The 24,038-nt window shown below is 40.2% G+C and overlaps 1 protein-coding gene across 3 annotated transcripts in view; it reads left to right on the top strand.

Annotated features, from left to right (window-relative positions):
* LOC127425234 (histone deacetylase 9-B) overlaps positions 1-15,975 on the top strand; it is a 48,039-nt gene extending 32,064 nt beyond the window's left edge. For all 3 annotated transcript variants that reach the window (XM_051670975.1, XM_051670973.1, XM_051670974.1), the window contains 6 exons: positions 4,814-4,945; positions 5,153-5,259; positions 7,978-8,100; positions 10,650-10,803; positions 11,058-11,269; positions 13,590-15,975. In XM_051670975.1, the coding sequence (XP_051526935.1) occupies positions 4,814-4,945; positions 5,153-5,259; positions 7,978-8,100; positions 10,650-10,803; positions 11,058-11,269; positions 13,590-13,937 (1,076 nt within the window). In that variant the 3' untranslated portion in view covers positions 13,938-15,975. The remainder of the gene's footprint in view (positions 1-4,813; positions 4,946-5,152; positions 5,260-7,977; positions 8,101-10,649; positions 10,804-11,057; positions 11,270-13,589) is intronic.
* Positions 15,976-24,038: the final 8,063 nt, after the last annotated feature.

The raw sequence follows: 24,038 nt of genomic DNA, 5'->3' as shown, positions 1-24,038 counted from the left end.
CAGCGTGGGAGAACCGGGTTCGAATCCCGTGTTGAAACAGGGAAGTAATCACTTTTACATAATCAGTGAAGAGCGTGATTCAGAGGTTGCAGTTTCCCCTGTAACATAAAATATTTACTCCACTGATGGTTAGGTTAAGGTTTAGGGTTTGGGTTGAGGGGGTTCAGTTTATAAAATATGCATTCCTCTTCACTGTATTACATCCAGTACAGCTGAAAACAACTCGCTTCACAACTCGCTTTTGGCACCCCTCCGTGGACAATTAACCCGGAAAATGGGGGCAGTTTTCGAATTTTGGTAAACACAGAGCGATTTTAGCTAAAGAAATTCAGCCTACTGTTTCCGATTTCAATGTGAGATCAGTCTGTCTTGACCAAGACAATTTGAGAATGAGTAACATGACAGAAATTGATTTTTTCTCTACCTTTTACATCAGGTTATTCCAGGCTTACTGTATTAAGTGTACTGTAAGTCACTTTAGTTAAGAATGCATATGCTAAATGAGGAATAATGTACTGTTGGTGGTGTATATGTTTCACCTTCCTTCTTGCTTTAGTGCTGGACCAACATATGGAACTGGTCAGCACCAGCTAAAAAAAGCCTTGCAGGTGTGCGTGTGGGATTTTGGTGGACGTACCACCAGCCCCCCACCCGTTACCCTCTCATGCCATGTAACTCCTTCCCACGAGTGTTTGTTTAAGGAAGTTTGAGTCGGGCTTCATTCGAAATGCCCTTTAATGAAGTGGCCCAACGTAAACACGCCAACCATTCTGCATATTTTCCCTACGAATTAAAAACTTGTAAATCCTTCCCGCTAATTGCTGGGCAAATATTTTTGCTGTATTTTTCTAATAGCTCTTATTCATCATGTGTCACATGAGGCTAAATTACAATATTTTGCCATGGCAGTAATTTGGCTATCTCTGCCAAAATGTTCCTGAAACTCAAAGCGTCCTTTTCATTACGATCTGCCTTTTTTGTAAGTGGTCTTCCATTTTCTTAATCAGCAGTGTGGGATCTTTAATTAGTTGTAATATTTTTCTGGGTTAATGAGGCAATAGCGTGTTGGGTTTTTCCTAAATGAGACTCGTGAGGTTCTGGGTTTCAGTATCAGTTATCAAAATGCATGAAACCAAACACACATTTTTACAGATGCAATGAGAGGCCTCATGTTCAAGTTGCATATGTGTGTGTTTGTGGATCTGGTTTTGGCTACATTGTGGGGACATTTGGTCTCCATAAGTATAGTAAAACCTGAAATCCCCTAATTGTAATTTTGGCCAATGGTCCCCGTAAGGATAATAGCTTAATACACATACTAAATAACGTCTTAATTAAATCTAACATATCCCTAAACCCATCTACATTCACCAAACTTGGCACAGACTTTCAGACTGTTTTGACTTAGTGTGCTCTATCTTTTCGAACTTATCGGACTTACAGTTTTCACAAATCTGACCTTCAAAAATCCAGTAGCCATACATTGATTGAATGTTAAAATGAGCCAAGAGTCTGAAATGGAATGTTCATGATATAAAACTCCGACTGTCAAAGTCCAGCTGTCACAATGTTCAAATATAAACACACACCATTAAAGGGAAAGTTCACCCAAAAATGAAAATTCACTCATTGTTTACTCACCCCTGTGTTGTTATAACCAGAGACTATTAGCAGAGATGAGCCACTTCTATTTAAATGAATGGGAGAAATTGGAACGCCAAACCAAGAATCTCTAGCACCCGATATCTTTTTATTTTAGACCATAATATCGGAGTTGCTTTTTAAATAAAGTAACGTGTTGCTTTTGTACACCTCTACTTTCCCTGTATTTTGAGAAATCTGGAGTAAAAGTGTGCAAACTTTGGGGAGAAGACGTAGTGCATGATGGGCATTGTAGTTCTATAGAGTGTGAGGCCAGAGACTATTTAGCAGAGAAGAGTCACTTTTATTTAAATGAACGGGAGGAATTGGAACGCCCAAACAAGAAGCTCTAGCACCCAACAGTCAATGGATATATAAAGGAAATCCCAGCTTGCAGGTAAAGAGCCAGTCACCTTTTAGATACAGACATCACCTGTCAATCAACTCGCTAACGCGCATGCGTATTAGCTATACAAGCTGGGAAAATTGCGTGTTTTAGCGTAATATGAGGTCAACATTCGGTTGAGTGAAACACAATTGATTCATGTGTTAATACACACTGCATTCAAAAATCAGTAAACGCATTTAGGCAGAGGGATTATAAGACAAGTCTTCCACTGGCCATGACATGATACACAGGGTGAGAAACTCGCTCAATTCACTGAGTTATGCAGCCGAACTGCTCCATGTTACAGCTCCCTGTATCTGGGAGAATGGGATGAGAAAAGCTGACTCTGGATCAGTGGCTCCGAGCAACGTTCTACATCGATTGTGTACGCAGAGAAAATGTCTTAGTTTCTAAAAAGATTCTACATTTTTATTTTATATACATGAAACAAACTGTTTTTATAACATTTTGGTAGCATTAAAAACAATACCATTCAAATTGTATCAACATGCGCCTTTGAAGATGTATGCGATCAACCACTGGCGTCTGTACGCACCGTGGATCAGCTCAAAACAAGCGTGCACTGAGATGACTTAAGTGAAAAATATTATTTTATTATCAGACACATTCCTTGGCATTCCCCACTGAATTTTATCCTGACTTTTGAAGAACATCTTAAGTTGACTCTGTCGATGGGCACAGCACATGATGACAAATATAATGCACGTTCAAGTGTTGGATTTTGCTGCTTTAGGTAAGACAGTGGTTATACTTCATTATTCATATTGGCTGCCATGTTGATGGAAAAACCAATCATGCATATTCATGTTATTGATTCTTTATTATAAATATGATGTGAAGACCTACTTTCTAAATATCTGTTTGTTTACTATGTTGTTTTGACATGAGTGTTGTACAGTAGCTAGCATGACCTGGAATGTCTCTTGTATGCAATGCATGGCTTATTTATATGGAATGCATAGCAGAAGAGAAAGTGGCTGTGAGAAAAAAGTAATGCAAAAATAACGCAAAAGTAACGTAATGCTTTACTTTTCATAAAAATTAACTTTTTAATGAATGAAGTTACTTTTTTAAGGAGTAATGCAATATTCTAACGAATTACTTTTAAAAGTAACATTACCCAATACTGCTGGAAATAGCCTCCCGAGAGCATTCCAAAGATGGCCGACAATGGACTGACTTGCTTTTTTTGGATGGCATATTTTGTTCTGGACATCTAAAATATAACATTGGATTATTCACGCAAGCTCACAGACAAGTAAACAATGGCTAATTTTTTAGAAAACTGCCTACGGTAAAATCAGATATAAATTATTTGGCTACTTGGGGCTTACAGCAGCAGTTATCGGAGCATAAAGAGACATTTGTATTTGATGACTTACAGAAATCATATTTCACTTTGTAAATATTTTTGAAAATCTTTTGAACTGTGGTATTAGTGCAACATAATAAACTATACAGTCACATTCCTGAGAATGAGAGCTTTCATTTGATATATGACTTGTCCATTTATGTGCTATGTGAAGGACTTTTATTTTCATATAAATATTTCTACCCCATTACCTCTAGAGGGCGCTAATTTTCAATGCGAATGTTTTGAGGCCTTATTTGGTTATTTTTAGTAACATAAATGCAGAATTTATTGGTTATTATATGGTCATCTAGGAAAAGTTCAGATTCTAACCTTTCAAATGATACCTCATATGCCTGACTTACGTATATGGAGACTTTAACGTTTTAATCGTAAACTTTTTCTGCAATATAGTGCCCCCCTTTGGCGGGTCCATAGAGTTTAAGGGGTTAATTATAAATAGGTTTATATAAAGACAACAGAAGTTAATGGTATATCCTCAATTATCTCATGCTGTGCACTCAGGTTCTCAATTTTCATAGAATTTTTTACACGATGTGCCTATAAATTAATCTAATTAATCACATTTATCAATATTTACTAAGAAAAGTCCCCAAATAAAGATACATTTGTAAATAATAATTAAAATTATCATACATATATAATAATTAATTATTATAATTCAGATAAATAAAATACATTATATATAGGCTACACATATTGTGGCAACATTAAAACTAAACAAAAAGTCAAAATAAGTCAACATAATCCTATGAATGGCCTACTTTCGTCTTCGTTATTTTTAATTGTTGGTTTAATTGTTGTATCTCGTCTCCCTAGTTTTCAGCCTCTCTAGTCATAAACACTGTGTTTTTATAACGTGTTATTTTTCATGTAATTAATCGCACTAATTACACAGCCCTAATAATTTTAGGGTTCTTTTTTTGGAATTTTATATCAAAAATTTGTTGTCTTGCGATGTTAGACACAACATAAAATCTGACCCTGAAGGCTAGAGTATACGTCGTTTTTTAGCGTGCCATTACATGTCTAGTGCTCTAGCATTTAAAAGTATTCTTTTTTGCCTGTGAGCGCATATGGACGTGTTTGCTTAATGCGGCTGCACATATGACTGCTTTGTGATACTCAGATGCGGATGGTCCGCGTGTGTAGAAAACTAGGCTGCACGTGGACAGTATGTGCGTACCGTGCTGATGACGATATTTGCGTTACACAATTGGTGTGCAAGACGTAGCGGCATGCGTAAAAACGAAAGTATTTGGCTTAAGTGTATCAAAATTTTAGTGAAAAAATACATTTGGACATCAGAGCTTTTTGTCTTTGTTACATAACAGAAACTCAAGTCATTTGGATGTGCCAAGTTCATTGATGCTATCTGATTTCTCCCACAGCGTCCGAGCCCAATCTGAAGGTGCGCTACAGACTCAAGCAGAAAGTTTTCGGGAGAAGAAGCGGTCCCATGCGGCGCCGAGATGGCAGCATACTCGTCACTCCACTGAAAAAACGAACCCTAGAACTAACAGGTGAGTAAACAACAGTCGTTTGAATTAAACAGCTCTCCACCTGCAACCTGAAAGAGAAATAAACAGCCATTATATTGGAAAACAGAGATCAGAGACCAAATTCCTTTTAGCATCTGCTTAATTTAATAAAAGTACAAGGTCAACCTCTAATAGTTACATTTCAGTACCGTCTGTTTTTGAATCACTTCCTGTTCTCCTCTTCTCTAGATTCTTCAGCCAATGAAAGCCCTGCTGGTTCTGGACCGAGCTCACCGATGGGCTTGTGCAACAATGAGAACGGAGCGCCATACCGGTGCAGCACAACTGAAATCGAGGTACCGAAACTGAAGAATTCATTAACTCACCTCTTAAGTGTGACTCAAGTGTGCAAATGACCTTTGTGCTCATTTAAACTGTTGCACCAATCTTCTCTTTTCAAACATTTCATGAACTTGCGTGCAGTTTCTAGTGATTGCATTATTGGGAAATGTACCATAGAACCCAAAAAACAGAAAAAATAAATAAATAAAAAAATCCCTGGTTAGGGTCCAATGTCTCATTCCTCTTATCAAACTAAGGGGTGAAAGAAAGGGGCCCCCGAATTTTCCGTTGCTTGGAGTTGAGAGTACACAGATCCGTGCGGGGGCTTCGCATTACACCGACCTGCCGAACAAACATTCATCGTAAACATATAGTTTAAAATGCCATTTTAACGTCAAAACAACTCATTCCAGCAGATTCGAAATGTCAGTTTGTTCTTGTTGTAGAGTTATATTGAGTTTGAAGGTGTGCGATTGTTTATGTGTGTGTGTAATGCTGAACTAACTTTGACAGCTCTTTTCCGCTGTGGTTTTGGCTGTGCTGGCAGTTGGGGAAGGGGGCGAGGGGCGCAGGGATGGTGAGGTTTAGATCCCCTGTGAAGTTTTGCCCAAGCATTTCCTCACGGGCACTGGGCCAGAGAACCGCAGCAGTAGAACTCACTCTGTCATACCGCCTACAGAGTTAATGCTCATATGAGAGACACAGAGTGTGTGTTTAACTACTTACGGCCAAAGCGTTGATAGCTACAATGCCAAACTAAAGCTCATCTGATATATTAAACTTCACTGTGTAACTCGTCCCTCACGTTTGTGCAACGGACATGAAAGATACCTAAAATATCGTGTCTTGTTGAAGAGAGGTGTGCTTTTACTTTTCTAAGTGATCAAACTTACGATATTCGCCTTGTGGACAATAAAATGGGCCAGAATATCAGAGAATTGGGCGTGGGCTCAACCACCAAAAATACCCTAGCAACCGCGTAGCAAAACACTAGAAATCCCTCAGAACACCCCAGCCACCACATAGCAACACACTAAACCACCCAGAACACCCTAGCAACCACATAGTAACACACTAAAAACAACTCAGAAAACCCTAGCCACCGCATAGCAACACACTAAACCACCCAGAACACCCTAGCAACTGCATAGCAACACACTTAACCACACAGAACACCCTAGCAACCACATAGCAACACACTAAAATACACTCAGTACACCCTAGCAACCACATAGCAACAAACTAAAAACCACCCAGAACACCCTTGCAACTGCATTGCAACACATGTAAAGCTACTCAGACACCCTCTAGCAACTGCACTGCAACACACTTAAAACCATACAGAACACCCTAGCAACCACATAGCGACATCCTAGCAGCTGCATAGCAATTCACTAAAATCCCTCAGAACACCCTAGCCACTGCATATCAACACACTAAACCACCCAGAACACCCTAGCAACCACATAGTAACACACTAAAAACAACTCAGAAAACCCTAGCCACCGCATAGCAACACACTAAACCACCCAGAACACCCTAGCAACCACATAGCAACACACTAAAAACCACTCAGAACACCCTAGCAACTGCATAGCAACACACTTAACCACCCATAACACCCTAGCAACCACATAGCAACACACTAAAATCCACTCAGTACACCCTAGCAACCACATAGCAACAAACTAAAAATCACCCAGAACACCCTTGCAACTGCAATTCAACACATGTAAAGCTACTCAGACACCCCCTAGCAACCGCATTGCAACACACTTAAAACCATACAGAACACCCTAGCAACCACTTAGCGACATCCTAGCAGCTGCATAGCAATACACTAAAATCCCTCTAAGAACACTTTAGCAACTTTATAGCAACTCCCTTGCAACCACCAGAACACCCTAGCAACAGCATAGCAACTAGAACAACCTACCGCACAGCAAAAAACGAAAAAACACTCAGAACACCCTTGCAACCACATAGCAACACACTAAACCCCTCAGGACACCTCAGCAACCACCCACAACCACAGTGGGTGTTTTGCACGGGCAAGCACCACTCACATCTTCAATACGCTGTCACATTTACCTTTGCAATGTGAAATTCTGCGGGTGAAGAAGGTGTGGGTGGATGTTAAGTGCGTGTAAAACCAGAAAAAAACAAAATCCCAAGCAGCCTCTTCTTAAAGCTGCACTTTATTCTCTGTGAGAGTGTAGATAAAAACAAACTCGCTGCTAAAATTATTTACTTTTCCATTGTGAATATTCAGTGTAGCTGTGTATGAAGCAGCGCCCACGCAGATGTCACTGCCAAACCAAGCAAAGTTTACCAAACTTTAACTCCATGCAAAATCCACGAGAGGAAATTATTTGCCACCGGAAGTCCATCGCGCGGATTCCCATTGAGATGAATGCACTGGTAAATGTGGCCGTGCCTTTATTCAGAAAATGTAAAAATCTAGTCATAAAACACACTGACTTCGACTCTAGATTACTGGAATGAGGATGTTCATTTTTGTGGTCTGGCATCACTGACTAAATCTATCCATCTAAATGCTTACGAGAGGTTATGTCATTGACACGAGGAACCCTGATAGTTCTTGGATCTAAATCAACCAACACTCCTCAAACTGCCAGTGAAGAACAATTCTTTGGTGTGTTCTTGTTACTTAATTTGTGTTTCTCTGCCTTACATAACAAATGATGTAATGCTTTCTCTCTCTTCTCCAGCGATGTCTGTCACAGAGTGGTGTCTTAAAGACAGATGGATCCATATCTCTGCTGAATCTCTACACGTCTCCCTCTTTACCCAACCTTACACAGGAACTGCACCCTGCTCATGCACACATCTGCGTGAGTTCCTATCCATCACAGACACGTCACATTTACAAACCTTATGTAGGACTTTACAGTTTTGTATAAACTATCCCTTCAAGCTCCAGAGCAACCAACAAAGAAATAGTGTAAGAACTTTCCTCTAGGGTTAAACACAAAAACAGCATCAACAGATCTCATTCTGCTGGCAACAGATATGAATAGATCTCACAGAAAAAGCAGTGACTGCGATACAGTATTTTTAGGAGACAGTGAGACTCACATCTATTTGTGGAGAAAGCACAAAATACTGTACGAGGAATTCGCCGGGTACATTAAGAGACGGAGATGAGACAATCCTTTTTGTAGAGAGCAGAGATCAGGTGTGTTTTTGAAAAAAGATGAAGGTTCGGATGTATTGTTTGCAAAAGGTTTAGGAACAGATCTCACTTTCTGCTTTCACTGGGTTGTTGTGTTCAAGCCCGGCTGGATTAATGTAGAGCCCTGGGGGCTTGTGACCTCTGACCTGTGGGATCTTTAGCCCTTAGGTAAATAAGGCACTCGGGTTTAGGGTTTCAGGGCATGAATTTAACTTGTCGTTCATCAACTGCCTGTTAAAAAGTTCAAGAAATAGTGTTTGAAAACCACATAACATGCCAACAAATCAAAACACGCATCACTTTAACATCAAGACGAGAATACTTTCAACACGTTCACATTTTAAAATAGTTAAATGACTCATTGGGGAATTCTAAAAGTGGTGTGATAATTACGTGCACGTATGGACGATGCAGAACACAAATGCTGACTGTACGTGTTTTAAAAAGGTTGCAGTTATTAATATTTCATATGCAAGAGGCATGATGTAAGTCTCTCATGCCTGAGTGATACAGACCAGTGAATATTTGAATATGAAAAATATGGAAATATGGCAGTGTTTGAGAGCTCATGGAATACTAGTACTATAGCTCAATAAGAGATTTGAGCAGACCCCTAACCCTAAGTATTAAACTTTATTGCACTACAGACATGAATGATACCTCAAAATATGCAGAGGTGAGGTGCACTAGTATTTTTCTAAGTGATCAGACTTGTAATTTTTGTGCACTGGACAAAAAAATTAAAAGAAAAGAAAAAAAGAAACAGGTAAAAAGACGGACCCGAGACCAGAATGTCATAGAGACAAGCAACCACCCAGAGCAAACTAGCAACCTAATAGCAATATGCTAGAATAACCACTCAGATCACCTTAGCAACTGCATAGCAATGCCCTGGCAACTACCCAGATCACACTAAAAGCCATTCTGAACACCCTAGCAACTGCATAGCAACAGTCTAAAACTCTCTCAGAACACCTTAGCAACCACCCAGAAGCCCTAGCAACTGCATAGCAATGCTCTAAAACACACCCAGAACACCTAACTACTGCATAGCAATGCCCTGGCAACCACACAGAGCACACTAAAAAACATTCAGAACAAATTGACAACTGCATAGCAACCACCAGAACACCCTAGCAACTGCGTAGCAATGCACTATCACCACCCAGAACACCTTAGCAACCACCTACAAATTGTTGCCATCACATGTTAATTTGAAAATGTAAAAATCAGTAACTATAACTAAATTATAAGTTCACATAACTAATGTGCTCTTTTAACTTGGGCTAGTAAGCAACCACCTAGCAACCATCCATAAACCCTCACAACTGCATAGCAATGCACTATCACTCAGCACATCTTAGCAACCACCTAGCAACCACCCAAACATTGTGGCCATGGGTTTTGCATGGCAAGCACAACTCAAAACATTTTCTGAAAATTAATAATGACATTAATAATGTGCATTTTTGACCAGTAAGCAACCACCTAGCAACCACCTAAAACATCCTGGCAACTTCAAAGCAACGCTCTAAAAAAACACTCAGAACACCTTAACAACCACCTAATAATTTTGGCTATCACATGTTCATCTGAAAATTAAAAAAATCGATAACTATAATAATCTGCTTTTTTGACTTGGGCCAGTAAGCAACCACCTAGCAACCATTAAAAAACACTAGCACTAACACATGGCAATGCACTAACTCAGAACTACCAACCACCTAGAACATGTTAAAAAACACTCAGAATACACTGACAACCACCTAGCAACTACCCAGAACGCCATAGCAACTGCATAGCAACACTCTAAAAACGGTAAAAACACCTTAGCAACCACCCACACATTGTGGCCATCACATGTTCTTCTGAAAATTCCAAAATTGGTAACTATATAATATAAGTTAACATAAATAATGTGCTCTTTTATCTTGGGCCAGTAAGCAACCACCTAGCAACCATCCAGAAACACTTGCAACTGCATAGCAATGCTCAAAAACACTCTCAGAACACCTAAGCAACTGCATAGCAATGCCCTGACAACCCAAAACATGCTTAAAACCATTTAGAACATGCTGACAACCACCTAGCAAAAAATCGGTAACTGTAAATTGTAACTTCACATAAATAATGTTTAGATTTATAAATGTTATCTTCTGTCTGGCTGATATATGCCTAGTCTGATGTGTCTGATCTCTCCTCTCTCAGACGGGTACGGCACTGAAAGATCGGACTGCAGAGGGGCTCGTGGCCGCTACATCGCCTGTCTCACTGGAGTCTAAAGTGAGCAACGGTCAACAGGCGCTATTGCAACACCTCCTGCTGAAGGAGCAGAGACTGCAGAGACAGATGATCTCCCCTGGTGAGTGAAAGAAAGCAACGAATTAACCATTAATACTTGTCTTTTCCCTGAAGGCTCCTCTCATTAATAAACTGACCAATCAAATGATATTCAAATAACGCAGTGTAGGATTACCTTAGTTTGCTTACTCTTAAATTGACTGTTGCACTTGGCGGCTACAAACAAAACAAAACTCTTAAAAAACATTAATAATCTCACAGAAAGTGTTTTGGGGAAGACATACAGTATTTTCTGCTCTCTCTGTCCATTCACAGGTAGTGTTCCTGTGCAGTCTCCATCTCCTCTGGTGATGAAAGACCGTCCGGCAGTGAGCTCTCGCGCCAGATTACCGCGTCATCGGCCCCTGAACCGGACCCAGTCAGCTCCGCTGCCTCAGAGCACCCTGGCCCAGCTAGTGCTACAACAACAGCACCAGAACTTTGTGGAAAAACAGAAACAGTACCACCAGCAGGTTCACATCAGCCAGGTATCTTAAAGAAAACTCATTTACAAAAACTCTAAGTTAGCTGTAAATCTTTACATAAGGTTAATTTCAACAGCTTTTTCTAGCAGGACTTCAGTAGTTATTTTTTAAGAGTATGTCTGCAGTGTGTGAGTGTTTCATGAGACTGTGGCCTTGCAGTGTTTCTGTGTTGCTAATAGACATTTTTTATGGCTCTTTTCTCTCAAACGAGGCTGTTAAATTATCTGACTGAGGCCTCATTGGAACAGGAAGTGGGTTAATACAGGGACAGAAAGTGAGTAAATCCCAGCAGGCTGTTGTATTATCCTCTTCGTACCTCTCTATGTCTCTGTTTCTTTATTTTACATAATTTAGTTTAGATTTAAAGGGACGGTGCACATGAATAAATATTTCTGTAAATGTGCTAGTTTAGTCATTAGTCACACAAGTTTGAAACTTTGCACTGTACATATTATTGCAATCAGTAAAAATGTCAAACTCATCAAATAGCCATGTGTCATATGTTGTTGGAAAGGTCTCAAAGAGTAGAATACAACCAGCCTATTTGTTTTACTCACAGACAAAAATATAGCGAGTAATAGCTAAGTATATGTCTTTGATAATTATGTTGGTGTTGCTTATATGCCTCATTTTTGCCTATAACTTCACGAAACTAAACAGAACATAAAATACTTAGAGGAGGCGATTATCTTTCAAACAAGCCCATACACAAGGTAATCGGATGCATAGATCATTAGATAATCCACATGAAGCACAATGTTACATATGGCCACCAGGAGATGGCGCCAAGTACATGACACAGACTCAGTGATGACTCAAATGGCACAGAATGAAACTCGTTCTGTGAAATCTCATTACAATATGAAATGTGCTATAATCACTCAGAAAACCTTAGCAACTGCATAGCAACGCCCTAGCAACCACCCAGAGAAAGCTAAAAAAAATAACTAAACAGCAACAAAAACTACCACAGCACTTTCCTAAAAAACTGGTTGTCACTATGCACTGATCCATGAGGTCATTGTGTGCAACATCTAAAGCTTAATTTTGAGGTAATTTAATAACTTTTAAAATTTTGAACTTACAGATGTATATTGCTAATGAGAATTGCACAAATTAACACATTTATTTTTGAGGCAAAGATTTCACTGCTGCTATTTTTTGAGGGGTGGTATTATTTTACTTTTTACAGTAGGACTGCAGTCAGACCGGGTGGCCTGTTTTGGGGGTAAATATACTGGGAAGGGCAGAAGGGCAGACCATATGAGTTGCTGTTATTGCTTTATAAGACAAGATGTAAATGAGTGAAAAATCATGTTAATGTATCACTCCAAATTAATCATTTACTCACTCTTATCTTGTATGACTTCCGTGAAACACGAAAGAAGAAGTTAGGAAGAATGTACAAGCTGCGACGACTGACATTTGCAGTCATTATTCACTGATAATCATCCTCTCTGTCAAAGCTCTGAAATCTCATTTACAGACACGTTTTTAAAGGCATTACGTCATGATCGGTCACATGATGTGAGAACTAATGGTGTTTGGAATTGATTACATCAAGCATGGTGCTACTCATCCAAAAGTATTTTTTTTTTAAACATGAGTGCAAATTAGATTTGTTTTTTTTTCTCCCCTTTTCTCCCCAATTTGGAATTCCCAATTCCCAATGCGCTCTAAGTCCTCGTGGTGGCGTAGTGATTCGCCTCAATCCGGGTGGCGGAGGACGAATCTCAGATGCCTCCACGTCTGAGACCGTCAATCCGCGCATCTTATCACGTGGCTTGTTGAGCGCATTACTGTGGAGACGTAGCGCGTGTGGAGGCTTCATGCTATTTTCTCGCAGCATCCACGCACAACTCACCACACGCCCCACAGAGAGCGAAAACCACATTATAGCGACCATGAGGAGGTTACCCCATGTGACTCGACCCTCCCTAGCAACCGGGCCAATTTGGTTGCTTAGGAGACCTGGCTGGAGTCACTCAGCACGCCCTGGATTCGAACTCGCGACTCCAGGGGTGGTAGTTAGTGTCTTTACTCGCTGAACTACCCAGGCCCCCAAATTAGATTTGTTAGCTCCCATTATAAACTAAGGTGACAACCGCATGAATACGTTTTCATTTGAAAAAGCATTGATTTCGCTATGTAAACGTCTTGAACTTGAATGCTGTTTTCCTTCACTGAAAACACAGCGTTTTGAAAATGCTCTCCATTACAGCATACTTTGGAAACCGGTGATGTTAGGAAACTGAACATTTCGTTTTCAAGTGTGGATGTTTACTAGTGGATCATCTCACACTTTTGCGTTCTCTTTCCGTAGGTTCTGTCTCAATCCATCGAGCAGCTGAGGAACCCCGGCACACATCTGGAGGAGGAAGAGGAAGAGGAAGAGGGATCTTCAGCAGACCACAGAGAGTGGGAGATCACATCGCCCCCTGCTGTAGTCATCCGGAGCCGCAGTTTCCCAAACTCCACCTGCATTACTGCATGCAATGAGCCAAGTGCCTCCCATGCCAAAGTGGTCAGACTGAAACAAGAGCCTCAGGAGGAAGAGAGAGAGAGCGAGAGAGGAAGAGATACAGGTGAAAAAGACAAGAGGAATTCAGCTCAGTTCAAACGAAGAGATGCTGAACAATGCCTTGAAAATATGACTGAAACTGATGTGTGAAAGAATGAAAGAAAGAAAAGAATGAAAAGAAAAGAAAAGAAATAGAAAGAAAGAAAGACAGGCGGTGAATTTATATATGTATATATATGGTGGTGTAATCCATCATGTACACATTTTCATGAGATTCACCCAAAGAGAAAGATTAAAGTAAGAATTAGAAAAAGAAAGACACAAAGTAAAGTTGAATACTCAAAGGAGGGAGAAAGTTTGCAGGTTTGAGAGTGAAAGTACACCTTTCTTTGTTGGCGTCTCTGTCTCGTGTCCCTCCTTCACCATCTTCGGGAGTTCGCCCTGTCAGTGTGACACTGTATGTGACCTCTGACATCTGTCTGTGCTGTGATCTTCCTCCTCTGGTTGTTGTTGTTGTGTTTGAAGCTATATAAAGAAAAGCAATGAGCACAGATTTTCATTACACCCCCCACAGTCCACAAACAGTAGCACACCAGCTGTTTTTCCTGTGAAAGGTCATGTGACTAAAGGAAGTGTGGCTAGTGAGCATTTCTGTTGTCTGAAGGGTGACGTGCAAAAAAAGATCACAAAATCACAACTGAAATTGTTTACCATCAATCTAGATGGATTTAAACATCCTGACGGGACGCAACGCAACAGGTTTCCAATGCCAAGCTAAAATACTGCCACCAAAAATTAAATCACAGCGAATCAAAACATATTTAATGTTTAATATTAAATTCTTTAATATTAAATATTAAAGTCATTACCCTTAGTTAATATAATGGTTTTAACTCAACTTAAATAGGTTCGTCAAACTCAATTTACTAAAGTTTATTCAATACTTTTTCTTATGTTGGTCCAACTTAATTTATTTTATTATATGCCAGGTGAGAAATGCATAAAATAACACTTAATTTCAACACTTCCTTAAAACTTCATTTTAATTAAGTAAATTGAACAAGCAGCAAAAAAATAAATAAATACAAAATATTTTTTAATGGTGGTAAATGTGTTAAAGGAATAACGTACATTTTGAGTTATAACTGAAACCAATTTCATGCCCTCAAAAGACTTAGAATATGATTCTGGAGTCACATGGATCTTTTTTTTTAAAGTGAGGCACTATCCATGGCAAATTTATATTTTTATATAAAGAAAGTCATACAGTTCATGAGGGTGAGTAAATTATGACAGATTGTTTTTCTTCACATTTTTGGGTGAACTATTCCTTTAAATGAAGCTGAGAGTACTGCACTCTTATTGGCGTCCAAAAGCATAATCAAATTAGACAAAATATTCAATAAATAAACATGCAAGAAACAGGGAATATGTCAAACGTTGTAAATGAGGGGCGTTCCTTATGAATTCTGCAGGCGCAGGTTACTTGGGGATGAATGTAGAATTTTTTTTAGTGATTGCTATGCCCCTGCTAGTTTGTTAATGTGATGGGAATCTGTGTTTGTAACAGTCCGGACAGTCTAGACTGAAATCGTGGATGATTTAATTACAGCAATTATTTGTGGATGAGAACAAATTATGTTTCAATGTGTCTTATGTCTTCCTTGGTGTTTGATTCTTTTTAAAGAACAATATAAAAATAATCGGTGTGAATTTACCACGTTGCCGTCATTAAAAGAAGAACGTTTTTAGAACACTGTTGTCTAAAATCTTGATATTTAATGTAAAAAGTTGCATCCAGATTTCAAGAGCTCAATTCACAATGATGCCAGCACAAATCCTCGTTAAGATGTATAAAGTTTTGTGAATTTGCAATATCATTTTGTGATCATACACTGTGCAAAAGGCATATGAGATATCACATTTGATGTACAGAGCAGCATACAACATGTTTCATAAAGATGTTTAGCAACACACACTGCTACATGATGAATAAGACAAAAATTGTGTTTAATGACTTTCACTAATCACTAATTTTCTTAATCATGTGGCCACAAAAGTTTTTACCTCACTGCTATGTAAATAGAGTTAATTATTCACTGTTGCGATAGAGATTGAATCAATAACTGCATGAAAAACCTTGGGTCAAAGGTCATGTTTATGTTGACTTAGTTTTAAAATAAAAGTTGTTTCAAAAAACTTGGCAGTCTTATTGCTTTATTGACATTTTGCGGGTATTTTTGAGGGGTTTAAAGGTAATTTTGAGTAAACAGGACAGTGTTTTTTCTCTAGAGACTGTCGGTGGGGTTGACCTCTCTGTCTTTCCTCTGCCACCCTGGACATTTTTCCCACACTGTTGAGGGAACGTTACATTAACCTCCTGTGCATCGGCAAAGCGCAGGGATCAGGTTAACCCTTTGAAGTGTGCTTAAGAGAATCTGTGATCTTCTGGCTCAGATATTCAACCAACAGATCAGAGATCAGTAGAACCATCTCACTGTATGGACCCTATGGATACTTCACATTTTTAAACTCACAAGCTTTCCATTAAGACAGAACATGTTGTGAACGGCACATCTAAACGTTCATTTTAACATCAAAATCTGCGAATGAGTTATCTCACGTTCCAGAGGTACACAATTTTAGCCACTGAACAGGCCACTTTCAACAAATATTGGGCTGCAAATATACTGTATAAGCCATTCAGAAATTCATGTCAATTTTTTTAGTTAAACTTTTCACTAAAATTGTTGAACAATTGAAATTGTTGATAGAAAATAATGCAAAATAGAAGCCTTTTCACACTTTTTGATTTTTGGACCCTATTTTATATACAATTTCAGCCCTATATGTCAGCTCAAGTTTCAAGAACTTTATCATTTTTAAATAGTAAAGGGTGGGTGAAAAATAACTAGATTGAGAAACTTAGAAAATTGTTTTTTTTATTTATTTTTTTATTTTTTTATTATGCTGATGTACAAGTAGGGTCTTTTCATATGTGGCTACATTATTTCAAATAATTTGTGTAATCTTTTTTCTTTAAGAAGTTTAACCTTTTAAGCTTGGATGGGCCTGCCATAAAAAAAAATACTGTCAAAATATTAATGTAAGGATTACCTGGGCGACCACCAGGGGTCACTATGTACGTTTATTGTTCATTTCGTGTCTTTTGTTTGTTTATGGGTTTTGTATTTCTTTTTCATGGTCTTTGTTCATTGGTCCTTGTGTTTATTAGTGTCAGATGTCCCTTCTTTCATCATTAGTCTCTTTGTATTTAATCCCTGTGTTTTCCTCTGTTCACTGTCGGTTCTTGTTCTGTTTATTTCAGACTAATGTAGCTATGTGTTCAAGTTTTGCAGTTTGTCTGGTGTTTTGCAATATTCTCCAGTGTGTTGTGAATACTTTAATTTTTTTATTAAATAACTGCATTTGGATCCAGCCTTCTTCAGCCTGCTATTGTTACAGAACAATCAACCAAAGAAATGGGTCCAGCAGTGGAACTAATACATCTGAAGCAGAAGGGTGAAACAATTGAAGAGTTCACTAAGCTTTTTTGTGCCCTCGCAGATTATGTAAACTAGGGAGAGCTTGTGTTAAAGGACCTATTTCGATTTGGGCTCAATGAGTCCATCAATCATGGATGCCAGGAGGCAGCTTTAACTGTACTTTGGAACAATACATAGAATATGCCTTACTGCTAAGTTCCTCCCTCTACATAGTGGGGTACTGCTCCAGTCCCCATGCGACTCTCAAGGCTTCCTCCTCAGAGATTCCCATAACGGAGGTCCAGTGGTCCCCAACTCGGTGGTCCAGCTGACCACACCTGCCATGGTCAACGAGCCAGCGCACACACATGCCACGGTCAACGAGCCAGCGCCTGAAGCCTCGCCCGTCCCAGACCCAGTGCCTGAAGCCTCGCCCATCCCTGAGCCAGCGCCTGAAGCCTCACCCGTCCCAGAGCCAGCGCCCGAAGCCTAGTCCATCCCAGTGCCAGCGTCCTCGGCTACAGAGGCCGTTCCCACAGCAGTGCTCACGGTCATCCGGAAGAGGAGGAGGAGAAGGGCTCCTGCTTCCCAGTTGCTGCCAGTGCTCACGGCCACAGAGGCTGTTCCCCTGTCACTGCCTGTGCTCACAGCCACAGAGGCTGTTCCCCTGTCACTGCCAGTGTTTACGGCCACGGAGGTCATTCCCCTATCGCTGCCAGTACTCACAGCCATGGAGGTCATTCCCCTGCCGGCACTCATGGCCACAGAGGTCATTCCCCTGCTGTTGCCAGTGCTCACGGCCACAGAGGCTGTTCTCCAGTCACTGCCGGCACTCCCGGCCACGGAGGCCATCGACGAGCCTGTCCCCGTTCCCTGAGACCATCGACGAGCCTGTCCCCATTCCCTGAGGCCGTTGACGAGTCTGTCCCTGTTTCCTGAGGTCGTCGACCAGTCTGTTGCTCAGTCCAATGGCCAGCACCTGTCTGACACAAGCTACCAGTCTGTTTAGTGCCCAGCGGCCGCCCACTTCCAGTATGACACCTGTCCAGTGGCCACCGCCCAGTCTGCTGATCCCTGTCCAGCGGCTCCACCCTTTGAGTCTTCCATGGCGAGCCTGTCCAGTCTCCAGCGGCCATCGACCAGTCTGTTGCTCAGTCCAGTGGCCAGCACCTGTTAGACACAAACTACCAGTCTGTAGTTCGAATCCCCTAGTGCCATACTCTCTGACTCCCCTAGTGCCATGTTCTCGGAGTCCCCAGCCGCTCTGAACTCTGAACCCTTTGAGTCCCATGTTGACTTGACCTCTGAGCCCTCAGAATCCCCAGATGCCATAACCTCTGAGCCCTTGCCTCCTATAGCTCCATCTACTGTGGCTTCGCCTCCTTCGGCTCAGTCCTCTGAGTTTCTGCCTCTTGCGGCTCCTCCTCCTGGGTCTCCTGTGTCTTTGCCCTCTGAGCCTCCACCTCTTGCGGCTCCTTCTCCTGGACCTCCTGTGGCTCTGCCCCCTGTGTCTCTGCCCCCTGGGACTCCATGCCCTGAGACTCCTGCGGCTCCTCCCCCTGAGCTTCCGCCTCCTGCGGCTCTGCCCCCTGAGCCTCCGCCTCCTGCAGCTCTGCCCCCTGGGATTCCGCCTCCTGTGGCTCCGCCCCCTGAGCTTCCGCCTCCTGGTCCACCCAGGAACTATTTTTATTTTTATGTGTTAAGGAGCTTCAGGAGCCATTCCTTAGTAGGGGGCTCTGTAAGGATTACCTGGGCAACCACCAGGGGTCGCTAGGTATGTTTATTGTTCATTTCATGTCTTTTGTTTGTTTATGGGTTTTGTAGTTCTTTTCATGGTCTTTGTTCATTGGTCCTTGTGTTCAATAGTGTCAGGTGTCCCTCATTTCATCATTAGTCTCTGTGTTTTTAATCCCTGTGTTTTCCTCTGTTCACTGTTGGTTCTTGTTCTGTTTATTTCAGACTGCAATATAGATATGTGTTCAAGTTTTGCATTTTCTCCGGCGTTTTGTTATTTATTCTTCAGTGTTTTGTGAGTCTTTGAGTTTTTTCATTAAATAACTGCATTTGGATCCAGCCTTCTTCAGCCTGCTATTGTAACAGTTAATAACTACAGTCTTGTCCAACACAAAACAGGGATCGTTTGAAAGCTTAGAAGTTGTACTTTTCAATTTATGCAGGCATTATTACCAAAACCGAACAAGTGTTTTGAAGTTTGCAGACAAATCAGAAGTGTTCCGTTTTGATAATTTATTAAAAAAAATTGCACTGTAAATATTATTGCAATTAATTTTGGTACAATCAATTTAAAAGTATGTCATTTACAGCCATTTACCCGACTGTACAGTTGAAAGAAACCTACCTTAATAATTTTATCCATGACGGTTTCTTTTTTTTTGTTATTAGCATTTTTATTGATTCCATTCATAAAACAATACACACAACATAAAATACGGAATCAGATATACAGGTGCATCTCAATAAATTAGAATGTCGTGGAAAAGTTCATTTATTTCAGTAATTCAACTCAAATTGTGAAACTCGTGTATTAAATAAATTCAGTGCACACAGACTGAAGTAGTTTAAGTCTTTGGTTCTTTTAATTGTGATGATTTTGGCTCACATTTAACAAAAACCCACCAATTCACTATCTCAAATTAGAATACATCATAAGACCAATAAAAAAAACATTTTTAGTGAATTGTTGGCCTTCTGGAAAGTATGTTCATTTACGGTATATGTACTCAATACTTGGTAGGGGCTCCTTTTGCTTTAATTACTGCCTCAATTCGGCGTGGCATGGAGGTGATCAGTTCGTGGCACTGCTGAGGTGGTATGGAAGCCCAGGTTTCTTTGACAGTGGCCTCCAGCTCATCTGCATTTTTTGGTCTCTTGTTTCTCATTTTCCTCTTGACAATACCCCATAGATTCTCTATGGAGTTCAGGTCTGGTGAGTTTGCTGGCCAGTCAAGCACACCAACACCATGGTAATTTAACCAACTTTTGGTTCTTTTGTCAGTGTGGGCAGGTGCCAAATCCTGCTGGAAAATGAAATCAGCATCTTTAAAAAGCTGGTCAGCAGAAGGAAGCCTGAAGTGCTCCAAAATTTCTTGGTAAATGGGTGCAGTGACTTTGGTTTTCAAAAAACACAATGGACCAACACCAGCAGATGACATTGCACCCCAAATCATCACAGACTGTGGAAACTTAACACTAGACTTCAAGCAACTTGGGCTATGAGCTTCTCCACCCTTCCTCCAGACTCTAGGACCTTGGTTTCCAAATGAAATACAAAACTTGCTCTCATCTGAAAAGAGGACTTTGGACCACTGGGCAACAGTCCAGTTCTTCTTCTCCTTAGCCCAGGTAAGACGCCTCTGACATTGTCTGTGGTTCAGGAGTGACTTAACAAGAGGAATACGACAACTGTAGCCAAATTCCTTGACATGTCTGTGTGTGGTGGCTCTTGATGCCTTGACCCCAGCCTCAGTCCATTCCTTGTGAAGTTCACCCAAATTCTTGAATCGATTTTGCTTGACAATCGTAAGGCTGCGGTTCTCTCGGTTGGTTGTGCATCTTTTTCTTCCACATTTTTTCCTTCCACTCAACTTTCTGTTAACATGCTTGGATACAGCACTCTGTGAACAGCCAGCTTCTTTGGCAATGAATGTTTGTGGCTTACCCTCCTTGTGATGGGTGTCAATGATTGTCTTCTGGACAACTGTCAGATCAGCAGTCTTCCCCATGATTGTGTAGCCTAGTGAACCAAACTGAGAGACCATTTTGAAGGCTCAGGAAACCTTTGCAGGTGTTTTGAGTTGATTAGCTGATTGGCATGTCACCATATTCTAATTTTTTGAGATAGTGAATTGGTGAGTTTTTGTTAAATGTGAGCCAAAATCATCACAATTAAAAGAACCAAAGACTTAAACTACTTCAGTCTGTGTGCATTGAATTTATTTAATACACGAGTTTCACAATTTGAGTTGAATTACTGAAATAAATGAACTTTCCACGACATTCTAATTTATTGAGATGCACCTGTATATAAATTAAATCTTTCCCCCCCCGAACATCCCCCCATCCGACACAAACACACATTACAGTGGTCTCTTACAATTATAGCAAAAATTAGAAATTTTTGCCTGGCTGAAAAGCCGTTATTGGACAGTACGCTGTCAAAGCCAAAGCTTCAGATTTAGGCCAATTGACTTTGTATCCAGAGAACTTGGAAAAGGAATTAATAATTCTGTGGAGACAAGGCATAGGGTCAGAGACGAATAAAAAAATATCATCTGCGTATAGCAAAAGCTTATGTGCCATACCTCCCGCAATCATCCCTGGAAAATCATCCTCCTTTCTTATCATGGCTACTAATGGTTCCAGAGCAAGACAGAACAATAATGGGGAAAGAGGGCAACCCTGCCGGGTGCCCCTATTCAGAGTAAAATAATCTGAAATTAGTCCATTTGTTTGTACCACCGTTACAGGGTGTCTATAAAGTAGCTTAATCCAACCAATAAAAGTACTCCCGAACCCATACATTTCCAAAATCTTAAAAAGATAATCCCATTCTACCATATCAAATGCCTTTTCGGTGTCAAGTGAGATGGCAGCGACTGGAGATTGTTCATTTGCTACTGACCACATGATATTGATGAGACGCCTAATATTATCAGAAGAGCTACAGCCTCGAATAAAGCCCACCTGATCTATATGTATAAGAGATGTCATAACTTAATCGATTAGCCAGAATTTTTGACAAAATTTTTACATCTAACTGGATCAGGTAAATTGGACGGTAACTCTTACACTCGCTTGGATCTTTGTCCTTTTTAAGAATCAGACTGATCCGGGCTTGTGTCATGGTTGGCGGGAGCTTTCCATTCTTTAACAATTCAGTATAAACTTCTAGCAAAAGTGGAGCCAGTTCTGTAGCATAAGATTTGAAAAACTCAGCGGCAAAGCCGCCAGGCCCCGGAGCCTTGCCTGCAGGTAAGGCCTTAATAACTTCGCCAAGCTCCTCAAAGTTTATCTCAGAATCAAGAGAATTTTTTTGCTCAGTCGTCAGTTTAGGGAGATCTAATGGTTCCACAAAGTTTCTAATATCTTCATCAGTAGATGAAGATGTGGAACTATAGAGATCAGAGTAGAATTCTTTAAAAGCATTATTAATATCAATGGCTGAGGTAAATATTTCACCACCAGCAGATTTCACTGAGGGAATAGTAGAAAAAGACATTCTCTGCTTTATATATCTAGCCAAAAGTTTTCCTGCTTTGTCCCCCAAATCAAAGTATGACTGTCTTGCCCTGAATAGCCAAAACTCCACTTTCCACGACAAAATAGTATTATATCTGTATTTCAATCGGGTCAGTTCTCTGAGGCCATCAGATGACAAATGGCACTTCAGCTCTGCCTCTGCATTTTTAATATTTCCTTCCAACTCCACAAGTTCTTGTGCTTTGGATTTTTTGGTGAATGAGGCATACTGTATGATCCGACCCCTAAGAACCGCCTTAAGTGCCTCCCAAGCCACGCCCACAGAGGATACTGAGGACCAGTTGGTCTCCATATAAATATTGATTTCAGTCTTTAACATTTGTTGGAAATCAGGATTTTGCAAAAGGGACACATAAGGCACCTGCTATATGATTTCTTTTTCTCTGTATATGGCAACACCAATTGAGCAATCAACAACAGATGAAATGAGGGATTTGGATATAAATGTTTTTTTTTTTTGTTTTTTTTTTTTTAAATCTATTCTAGAATAAATCTTATGGACTGATGAAAAAATGTATAGTCCCTACCAGATGGGTTCAAAAGTCTCCAAATATCTGTAAGACCAAGATTTTTACACATCCTGTGAAGCATCAATGTTGATCTAGGGGGCTTGCACACTTTTGCTTCACTATGATCAAGGACTGAGTCCATCAAAAGATTAAAGTCTCCTCCCAATATTATATCATGAGGGGTGCCAGCGGTTTGCAGCATCCCTTCAAGATCTATAAAAAAGCCCTGATCATCAGCATTAGGTGCGTAAATATTAGACAAAATCAACCTTTGACCTTGAATTTCAGCTAAAACAATAATGACTCTCCCTAATTTATCTTTAGTCTGTTTGAGACATTTGAATTGTAGATGTTTATTAATCAATATAATGACTCCCTTACTCTTACTTGAGCCAGCACTAAAAAAACATGTCCACCCCATATCTTCCCATATTTTTCAGCTTCCTGCAGGGAAAGATGTGTTTCTTGAAGAAACACTATATCATATTTCTTACGTTTAAGAAAAGTAATAACCTTCCTTCTTTTTATGGGGTGCCCCAACCCATTTACATTCCATGTGGAGAAAGATAGTACACTCATATTAACATTTGACATTTTGATATAGTAGAAAAAATAAATTGTGTGTCAAAAACAAATTTGTGAGGCAAAATTACATAACAGAAAATACTTTGTAAAATAAACCCCAGCCAATAGGAAGAATGAACACAAAGGACGTGTAGATTCATTCACAGAACTGTCTCAAAGGTGTGATCTTCCACAAAACAAATTCCAGCTGATATAAAACCGTTCAGATTCCTCGGACAGACAAACGAATGTTCAGTGAACCGGCTCTTATGAGTTCAGCAGATGACGTAATCATTCCAATGTTCTGTAAAAATACTCAACAAAACAAACTCCAGCCAGCAGGAGGAATAAGCACGAAGAACGAACAGATTAATCCACAGCTGTTCCAAAGGAGTGTTATTCAATAGAACAAG

This window comes from Myxocyprinus asiaticus, chromosome 34 (assembly GCF_019703515.2).
Source record: "Myxocyprinus asiaticus isolate MX2 ecotype Aquarium Trade chromosome 34, UBuf_Myxa_2, whole genome shotgun sequence".
Taxonomy (NCBI): domain Eukaryota; kingdom Metazoa; phylum Chordata; class Actinopteri; order Cypriniformes; family Catostomidae; genus Myxocyprinus; species Myxocyprinus asiaticus.
Note: the sequence above shows the minus strand (reverse complement) of the source record. Positions and strands in the feature narration are given on the sequence as shown.